Genomic DNA, 11,019 nt, shown 5'->3' on the forward strand with positions numbered 1-11,019 from the left:
AGCAATACATGGAAGACTGGGTGGACTCTTGACCCTTCAGGAAGTTTCAGACGATATGCTACCTTTCCAATTCGCTCCAGAACTTCAAAAGGACCATAAAATCATAGACTAAGTTTGTGTGACGATCGTCGGTGTATAGTCAACGGACGATATGGTTGAAGTCGCAAGAGTACTTGATCTCCGGTTTGAAAGGTATGGTCTTTATGTTTGCGGTCCGTGTAACACCCCGTATATATCCGGTAATGTTATCATACTATCGTATCAAGCAGCGCTTAATTAAAAATGTGGAATATCTTTTTCTTTTCAATTATGATGTCATTATCATTACCAACTTGCTTATTAATCAATTAATAAAACAACGCCTGTATGTAATTACAATTGCAATAAAACAGCTATCTGAATATACCTCATAACATATATAATAAAAGTGTGGCTCTAGTCACGGAACTACAACAACGTAGACCGGACCATCTAACAGTTTATACAACTCCAATCTAAAATACTAACATAATGTGTCATAGACAATTCTCATGCTCACTCAAATAAGGCAACACGCCCAACATCAGTCTCAACAACAACATAAACATACATAGCAAAAAACATAAACAACATCCAAATCCAGTCATGGCAGCAATACAACATAATATCATAATCAGCTAAGCTCTGGCCTCCTGCCGCCAGAGGCATCAGTCACCATACTACCTGAACCTGAAATAAGCATTCCCCAAACGTGGGGTGAGATCTCTAAATAAGAAATCCCAGTAAGACAAGGGGTCCTCAAGGATCTTCCACCCCAAGCTCACTTACATGTGCAATATAAGTTCAAAAGCAGTTTATCATCATCAGTTCTAAAATTGTGCAATGCAGCAAATAATCATGTCATGTGTGTCAATTCTATTCTACTGGCCAGAGAAATGCAGGATTTATATACGTCTAATACCCACAAATAGTGCAAGACGCTACTTGCATCCACCCCGGATCACCGTCTTGTATGACGCCACATACTCAGGCTTACCGTCAAGATGGAACAACACATGCATATTAAAAGCCATTACACATAAAGCTCAACAGCATTTCAAATATCCAAAGCATGTAACACAGCATGCATATAACCACACCCCCATGGGACATGGTGGAACCACAACATGGCTAAACCGAGGACACGAAAGCTTACCTCGAAAGCTAAAAACCCAAACCAAGGTCCACACTAGCTCGAGGTCCACAAACAGCACAATCACAATCTGTTTTAGACCAACAATTATATCAATATTCATATTCTAATATTTTACCATGATAAACAGAATTTCCAGCAACCAAAACGCGACTTATAATAGACACTGCGATCAAACCACTCATCCAATGGCTTCACATAGGTCCAGACGGCACTCAAGTTGGAGCTCTGTAGCCCAAGATATCGAATTTTTACTAAAACAGGTTCGTTGCTGTCCAGACCAAAATATCGGGATATCTCCAACTGAATATCGGGGTGGTTTCCAACCAAATATCGGGATATCCGATATCCGGATATTTCCAACCAAATATCGGGATATCAGATATCCAGATATTTACAACCAAATATCGGGATATCACATATCCGGATATTTACAACCAAATATCCGGATATTTCGCGTCAACAGATTTTGCAGGAAATGTCCATTTTTAACACTTAAACACGTTAAAGCATGCATTTTTAGGCACATTAAGGTTCATACAACTGATGGTTACTTGCTTAACTCATTAAACATGCCAAGACATCTCTTTTAAGCATTAAAACTCAAGAACAAAGGTGGTACAACTTACCCAAGCTTCAAGGCAGTAGCTATGGGTGCTCTTGGAGCTCACACTACAGCTCCAAGGTGCTGACACAAAGGGTGCGCGAAAATACACTTCAAGGTGGTTCCTTTCTTCACAAAGTTCACCACTTGAAGCCCTCACCACCAAGACCAAGCTCCAACCACCAAGCCAACACTCTCCTTACCTCAAAACAGAAACACCAACTCAAAAGGTGGCTGACTCACCCTCCCACACCACTCTACCAAGTGTTAACCAAGAAAGAAAGAGAAGAATCAAAGGAAAAGAGAAGGCTTTGGAGGTTTTCCATGAAGAAATGGTGAAGAGAAAGCAAGGCACCAAGAGGCTGACCAGCACATACAAAAACCCACGCACAAAAGGCTAAAGATCAGCCTAGGGTTATGTGCAACTAACATATATATAGCCACTTAAGCTTAAAACACACAGTATTAACTTTAATTGTTACGCTTAGCATTTTAATCCCAAACTTTGGATTCTTATCCTACTCAATTTTACTAGAATTATCATATTTTTATTATATTTTTTTGAGCACATTTTCGGTACGCGCTTTTCATCGCCAGTACCAGATTCTGGCACCAGTTCTCATTATTTGGACTTGAAACTCGTTTTACAAGTCCTATATATTATTCTAGTAATTATCATGCACTTATTATAATTTTCCGAGATACTTTTTCGGTACGCTTTTATACCGACTAGCAGAATTGGTATCTGCACTTTTCTTCCGAAAAGCGACTTTCAGCATTCTTAATCACTTACCATAATTATTAGAGCCTCATAACAATTATTAGGGTCAATGATGGAATCATTTCCTATTTTCTCATAATTAATTAATTAAATTCCTTAATTAACGGTGCGGGTTCTTACAGTCCGCCTATGCCTTCATTAAAGCTTGTGCCTTTTTTAAGTTCTGTTTCAATGATGCTAGGGCCAGCGTGCGCTGATGGAGATCTGTGTCCACCGCTTCAAGGGAAGTGGATCCCAAGGTGTAAGCTAAAAGGCAAGGTGGAGAACGTCCATACGTGGCCTGAAATGGGGTGGTTTGCATGGATCGATTATATTCAGTGTTATAGTGGAACTCTGCCCAACTGAGGAAATGATGCCATGTTGACTGGTTGTCACGCACGAAGCAACAGAGGTATTGTTTACTCTCTCTGTCTGGCCGTCAGATTGAGGGTGGTATGCAGAGGAAAAGTGAAGCGCAGTCCCCTGTAACTTGAAAAGAGTCTTCCAGAATTCACTAGTGAATATGGGGTCCGTGTAGCTTCTCTACCGTGTCCCAAAATACCTGAGCTACCTTGTCTGAATATTTTTTAATGTTTTTCCAGGTGAAAGAGGCACTACTCCTGAATGTCTTTTTTAATGTTTTTCTAGGTGAAAGAGGCACTAATCCGGATGAGTGTTCGACGGATTCCAGCATGGCCACCTACCTTGGAAGAATGGAATTGATGGAGCAGGAGTGGAATCAATACAGAGCCCGAAGGAACAAACTGATCCAGATATGGTTTAAAGATGCGATTCATATAATCCATGAACACCGTCGGGGCATTAGTAAGCCTAAAAGGAATCACCTGATATTCAAAATGTTCGTATCTGGATCGGAACGCCGTTTTAGACACATCCTCCGGCTTAATCCGGATCTGGTGGTATCCGGACCGGAGATCAATCTTCGAAAACACACAAGCACCCCTCAAATGGTCCAGAAGATCATCAATATGGGGTAAAGGGTACCTGTTCTTAATCGTAACCTTATTCAATTGCCGATAGTCAATACACAATCCCATGCTACCATCCTTCTTTTTTATAAATATTACTGGTGCTCCCCATGGAGACACACTCGGACTGATAAAGTTCTTTGCAGATAGCTCTTCAATATGCTTCCTCAACTCAGCCAGCTCCAGTGGCTATATCCGGTATGTAGCCAAAGAGATAGGCCCCATACCAAGCAACAAGTCAATGGAGAATTCAATCTCCCTCTCAGGTGGAAACTCTGGTATCTCATCAGAAAATACATCAGCAAATTCATTAACCACCGGAATATTTGAAATTTCTTCTTCCTTATCACCAACAATTCCACCCAAGAACACATAACCAAGATCACCAACCTTTAAGGACTTAACATCTGAGACAGACAGATAAGGAGACGGACAAACAGCGGGCTTCTCATGAGATAATATCAACATCTTTCCGCGGCAATCAATCATTGCGCAGTTTTGAGACAACCAATCCATACCCAAAATCAGATTAACAGAGGCCAGGGGCAAGATAAACAAATCAATAGTGTAACCCCTGCCTTCGTAGACAAGCTTCACTGGTACGCGTTTTATACAGCGAAATAGTCGGTGTTAGTTCTGACATCATTGTTTATTATTTTTACCCCAAACTTGATATTCTTAACCTAGATATTTTTCTAGGAATATTCATATTTTTATTTCTATTTTTTGGATTATTTCGCCGTTATTCATTTATACCGTGAAATACCCAGTGTTTTCACTTTCTTTCTGAAAAGTGACTTAATATAATTATTATGCTCTTTCCATATTTATTCAAAGTCAATTATGGAATTATTTCTTAACTCACAATTAAATTATTTAAATTCCTAATTTAGCGGTGCGGGTTCTTACACAATGCTTGATCCGAACCGGTCCGATGATCGGTTTGCCAGATTTCGAGTCGACCCGGGTTTCACAACACTGTTTGTAATATGTGGATTTTAAATAATAATACTATTATAAAATTATGATAGATCTAAAAATTGAGTTACGTTGTTGTTATTATTATTATTATTATTATTATTATTATTATTATTATTATATATTTATATATTTGAGTATAACTTTGTATTTTAAATGAGATATTAGGATCCATATCTTCAATTCCATGATTTACATGTCAAGTAATATCTCGATTTTGATTACATTGAGTAGAATCTCTTGTTTCCGTTTTAAATTACTTATAAAAAATTTGTACAAATTAAAGGAAAGTCGCTGCTTTACTCTAGTCAACTAATTGATTTATCTTTATTTCTAATAAAAAGTAGTGCTAATAAATTAAATTTAAATTTTTAATATTAATGGAGCCAATCAACTTTCTATTATTGTCATTATAATCAATATCAACAATGATGAAACCAGTCAATTGTATGTCCATCAACTTTTCACTCGAAAAGTAATTTGATGTTGTAAAATCAAAACGGGTTATATTAATAGGAAGTAATTATAAAATATGGTATTCTGGTAGCTAGTAATAATAATAATAAAATAAAGTAATGAATGATTTTTGGGATCAATTCGGAAATCGAAGTAACGGACATAAAAAAAGGAAGTTGTATAACTTTCAGATAGGCAGTTATATGTATTAATAGCGATAACTAATTAAAAAAGGAAATATATTTAAGCGTACTCTTGTGAGTTGTGTGAATACAGCTATTGATACACAAGATATGTGTTAGATATGTAAAGATATTGAGTGAATAGGTAATCAAAGGGTTATATATAGAAACAGTCTCTCTCATTATAATCAACTCTCCTTTCTCTTCTCTTTTCTTAAATCACAGTGAGTCTGTCTTTATCAAGCAAACACAAACATGGCAACAAAGCCAAACACACGCAAGAGAAAATTTGAAATTAAGAAAGTGGAACAAAAGATCAAGGAAAGAATGACTTTCCCCAAACATGAAGTAGGGCTTTTCAACAAAGTCACTGAATTATCCATTCTATGCGAGGCAGAAATAGCATTGATCATCAACTCTGAGAAGAATGGCAACCTTCATGCTTGTGGCTATCCCAGTACAGACACTGTCATTCAACGCTTCGTTGCAGGAAGGTATTCGGATCCCAACCGATATGTCCGTGATGATGAAAGGAAGAAGCAACAGGCACTTGAATCCTTAATTCTACAATATGAGGCCTCCGAGGCTCAATTGGAGGAGAGAAAGATGCATCTGCAAGCAATGTCACAAATCATGACTGATAGCTTCTTTAACTTTTGGTGGGAAAATTCGATTGAGGAGATGAGTTTGGGCGATCTTGAGAACTTCAAGGCTTCTTTGGAAAATTTGAAGCTTAATTTGGTTGCTATAGCACAAGAGAAGAAGTTCAATTCACTGCGACCACAACCACTTTCAATTGTTTCCTCCCTCACAGATATCAAATCTTGAATTGAGTGGATGCGGATGTCACGTGCTGGATTGTACTAGTTCCATGGTTCCAAACAGTTTTTTGGTTATTGTTAATAGCATATGGTTAACTAGATGTTTACTGTAATTCAATATTATTGATCTTTCTTTTTTTCGTGTTCGATATCTACTTATGATTTAGAAATTTTATGTTCGTTGAGAGGAAGGTTATACTTAAAACTTTTTTTTTTATAATTTCTTACAACCATATCTTAACACTTTTGATTTACGCCAATCAACGGTTATCATTTATTATGAATTAATAAATAATTAATAACCGTTGATTGGCGTAAATCAACGGTGTTAAGACATGGTTGTAAGAAGTTGTAAAAAAAAAAAAATTGTAAGTATAACTTTTCTTGTATTAACTCCACCAAAGAAAACAACGTTCGGATACGGTTTTGGGAAAGTATAGAGAAAGAGGTGCTTGTGGGTGGGATTGCAGCTATGTGGGGGTGTCTTCTCATAGCACCTCTTTCAGAGCAAATATATATTCATTGAATCTCTCTATCTTCCCTTCTTGGCTTCTTGAACCACACCACCACAGGTTCGTTCCAAACGCCCAATGCGCCAAATTTAGGATTTGAAAAACCGCCCCCGGTGAATTGTTAAAAACACATTAAACCCGATCCCTTTATTCTTCTATCGTCTTTGAGGCGGTTATAACCGTCGCTAAAGTCGTAGTGCGACGGTTAACCAACCGTCGCTAATTAAATCGTCGGGAAAGAATCAATCACGGTTGAAATTAACCGCTGGAACGACCGTCGAGATCAATATAACGACGGTTACCAAGGCAGTGTGGCCGCCACATAATATTTTTTGTAAATGAAATATTTCAAAAATCCAATTTTTAAAAATTTGGATAATAGTCATTTGTTATTTTTTTATTATTGAAATACTTTTTTTATAAATTTATTCAAATATACAATATTATTGCTATACATAATTTATTGAAATATATCTTAAGTTTATTTACTAGCAATGAAACCACAATGACATGTCGTCCAAATATAATTAAAATTATTAACAAAATAGGATCATTCATAAAAATGTCATTTTTATCATAACTTTTTTTTGGTAAACCATTTATCATAATGTTCATAAATATCAAACCTAAAGTTTTGTACTATCATCAAAACAAAAAGTATAGATTACAAAAGAGTCTAACAAAATATCATCCCAAATTATTGCAATCTAAACCAAAAATAAAGATCACAATAAAGTCCAACAAAATGTAACCCCCATAGTGATGTAATCTAAACAAAAAATAAAGATCTCAAAGTACCGTAATCTAAAAAGAAATTAAAGATCACAAAAAAATCCAATAAAATGTCATTCCAAAGTTTTCAAAATAACTAGAAATTAAATGTTATCCATGAAAAAGTCATCAAGAGACGTCGCTAATCCTTCATTTTGACCTTGTTGTGTGGATGATATGTTAATATTTGGTAAAATCCTTCTGATACCAATGGAGGATTCCAAACATGAAGCTTGCAAATTACAAATGAAGACAATATTTTAATGACAAATAAAGACCTCTTAATCAATAATATTTAAATTAGAACAAATTACAAGTGCCATAAATTACAAGTACTGCAAAGGCATTTCAATTAACATAAATTTACATCTAGTAAGTTGTTTTCATTAAGTATACTTGTATATTACAACCAATAAGCACAAAGCAGAGAAGTGCATGAATGTAAAACACTGACAATAGAGTACTGAATGTTTTACCTAAGTAAAGTGTCTTCCACTACCTAAGTAAATTGCCTTGGAGAAATATCAACATTTACAATGTCATTATCGTTAGTTTTAGAAACTTTAAGGAAAGGAATTGTAAAATATGGGTTTGAATCCTTGAAATGAAAAAAAAAAAAAATTTACATAACTATAAGCATGCCATCCAGAGCTGATTGCCAATTATCCTCTTACCAAAATTGCTAGCAAAATGTAATAAGAGATGTAGCACTATTTTACGCAAAGTATGATAATAAGTTGCAACTAAAATTTTTACTTTAAATGGGTAACATTTGCAAAAAAAAAAATATTAAAAAAAAACATGATATAAGAAAACCTCTTACATGAGACTAAGGAATAATTTCATTCACCATACAAGAAGGTGAGTGTAATCGTCTCCTTGGTCTGCTTCCATGTCTAAAATTGGATCAACCCGCCGAACCTACAAATATACATACAAAAAGAAGGCATTCTTGTATAATATAAATGGAATTAAGAATGCAACCAACAGATCCTCAACAGAAAGACCTTCTTTGGTCCTTCACTTTCTAATATCTCATCATCTTGAAGAAAAACAGCAAGATTCTCTTCTTTAGCAGACTCAGCAGCTGCCGAAATAGCATTTTTATTTATTTAATTTGTTTGCAAGTATATATCATAATTTGTTTACAAGCATATATCACTAAGCACTACATGCAAAAAATGGGATATTAAACATGTACAGGTTAATTTGTTTTCAAAAACCTTTCAAGTATCTTTTACTCATTTAATTCAAACGAACTTTCCTACGACCAGTCATTCAATTTATGTAACATATTGATCGTAAAAAAAGAAACCCGGTTTTAGGAAATGTGACAATTATGGTTGTTAAGTCATCCGAAGAGCATTCGATAATAATTTCTATTTTTCTTTTGAAACAAAGTTTTGAACACAACCTCGAGTTCATATTGGAATAATGACACAGCAATTAAGAGACAACTCCTTGACAAAATTGCAACTATACCATTGAAATTTTTATCTCCCATTTTTCTCTTCCATTTAAATGCTTTTATTTCCTCATAAATCTCAATACTATATCAACCTTAGGACATGTTTTCCCAACTTGAAGCCATGCAACAATTTCCAGCCAACTCCTCCATCATTAAACTATAACTTTCAAACCCTAAATCCAATATTGGAATAGTATACGATACATTTCTAACCCAAAATTTTACTAATAGTTTACTGTCATCTGATTACTATTACTCTGTATAAATAGATATCATTATATAAATGTTTCATCGAGTTTATATTTTAACAGATACTACAAACAATCTATGCTAAAGTTTAAACTTGTAAAATTAATGAGAAAATTATAAAATTGATAAATATAAGGGAAAACAATACAGAGAGAGAGATAGAGAACAAAGCTAACCAACCTTCCATCAAATTCTTAGCAATTGCCCCAGAGGAGTTTTATATTCCAACTTCTATTCACTACCGAACATTTGCAAATAGCCAATTATCCATGTGGTCAATTATTTCTTTATTTAAAAAAAAAAAAAAAAAAAAACAAACTCCCCAAATTATGTTAATTAACCAAAGTCGTTGACCCGATTGGTTGAAAAACAAGTTGAGGGTAGAGAGGCATGTTCAAATTAACAAATATCCTTTCAATACAGACATCTAGGTACATAATTACTTCTCTAAGTCTATATAATATATCGACTCTCTGTATAGAGATATCATCAGATATAATATTCTGTTATAAATTTTCCATTCAAGTTGGTATTTGATGCCTCAATTTAGGAGGCTCTATTTTTTTTGGCTGCGGATCAACCTACTTCGTTTATCTACCTATTTTGCCATTCTTCATCTCAGATGTGGGAGACATACCATGCGTTGTTTCTTTTCATGAAGAAAGAAAAACAAAAACATTTTCTCACATAGACATATGGTAGACAGAAAGGGAATATAAGACATTACCGGAGACAGATGGGTGGCGACGCTGGTGAGGTTGAGACTGCAACTTGAATCACGCTGGCGATCTGTGAGAGTGAGTAAAGGGACAAAAGATATAAAAACAGAAATAAAAGAAAAAAGAAAAAACATGCAGAGATTTTAGGGTTCACAAATTCAAGTGATTGAGAATGCAGAATGGGAAACCAAAGAGAAGAGAATGAAAATGTTGAATGGGAAACGAACCTACTGATGGAGAAAGACAGAGAAGCAGTAGCAGCAGGGAAGAAAACAAGGAGAAAAGAAATTGTGGAGCGCGTAAAGTGAAAAGTGTTTTTGGTGAAAAGGTAACTGAAAGGGTATTGTGGAGGGGGAAATTGAAAAGGTAGGGAGGGGGAAAGCGAAAAAGTAAGGAGCGGTAATCCAAAACTAATAATTCAGTAAATATTTTTATCTTTAATATTTAAATAAAATATGTATTTAATGTATTTTTATCTTGAATATTTCAAGTAAATATGTATTTTTATCAGTAAATATGTATTTTTATCTTTTCCATTTCAAGTCTTGAAGATTTCAGAAATCAAATTTTAATATATTGATAATTATTTGAAAAATAAGGTTGCATTCTATGAATCAATATTGCGCAACTTAGTCAATTTCACATTCTAAACTAACGTACAAGCTGGAAAGAAACCGTGATATTTTTATACCATCAAAAAAGTGAAACCAATATTTAAAAAAAAAGTTGGGATAACTTTAAAGCTAAAAAAATTAACATTATATATTATAAATATAAATTTTGTTCAATTATTATAATATTTTTATTTGTATTACTATACAGATTTTAAAAAATTTATATAAAATATTACGAATATCAGAATATGTATCAAGACGAATACTATTATTTACAGTATGAATTGCGAAGGTTATAAAGGCAAAATTAATATATCAATTACTAATCATAATTAGCGTATCAATGAGATTATCTTTTGATTGTACCAATCACAATTAATGTACCAATCACCAATCACTTCGGAGGGCCATAATTTTTTATTCGGATATCGACATCATATATTTTTTATTTTATTTCACATAACTTTTCGAGATATACTCAATGACACCTCATTTGACATATTTTATCTCTCACAAATATCATTCGAATTTGTTACAATGGTATCACAAACAATTAATGTATCAATCACCAATCACAATTAATGTACCAATCACAATTAATTTTGATTGGTACATTAATTGTGATTGGTGATTGATACATTAATTGTGATTGGTACATTAATCAAATTGTCATTTTCTTTAATTTTCTTTTTTTGATTATGATTGGTACATTAATTCTGATCGGG

The 11,019-nt window shown here is 34.2% G+C and overlaps 1 protein-coding gene and 1 long non-coding RNA gene across 2 annotated transcripts; one reads left to right on the forward strand and one right to left on the reverse strand.

Moving 5' to 3' along the window:
• The first annotated feature begins 5,395 nt into the window (after positions 1 to 5,395).
• Positions 5,396 to 5,968, forward strand: LOC133286485 (agamous-like MADS-box protein AGL62). Its single transcript, XM_061483903.1, has one exon. The coding sequence runs from the start codon at positions 5,396 to 5,398 to the stop codon at positions 5,966 to 5,968; it is 573 nt and encodes a 190-aa protein (XP_061339887.1).
• Positions 5,969 to 8,005: 2,037 nt separating this feature from the next.
• On the reverse strand, positions 8,006 to 9,997 carry LOC133286484 (uncharacterized). Its single transcript, XR_009748127.1, has 3 exons — positions 9,908 to 9,997; positions 9,689 to 9,750; positions 8,006 to 8,165 (listed from the first exon to the last, which is right to left on the reverse strand). It is a non-coding gene; the product is annotated as an uncharacterized LOC133286484 (long non-coding RNA).
• Positions 9,998 to 11,019: the final 1,022 nt, after the last annotated feature.

The sequence above is a fragment of the Gastrolobium bilobum genome, unplaced genomic scaffold, assembly GCF_033153095.1.
Source record: "Gastrolobium bilobum isolate Gb01-03AN ecotype WA unplaced genomic scaffold, APGP_CSIRO_Gbil_v1 utg3342, whole genome shotgun sequence".
Taxonomy (NCBI): domain Eukaryota; kingdom Viridiplantae; phylum Streptophyta; class Magnoliopsida; order Fabales; family Fabaceae; genus Gastrolobium; species Gastrolobium bilobum.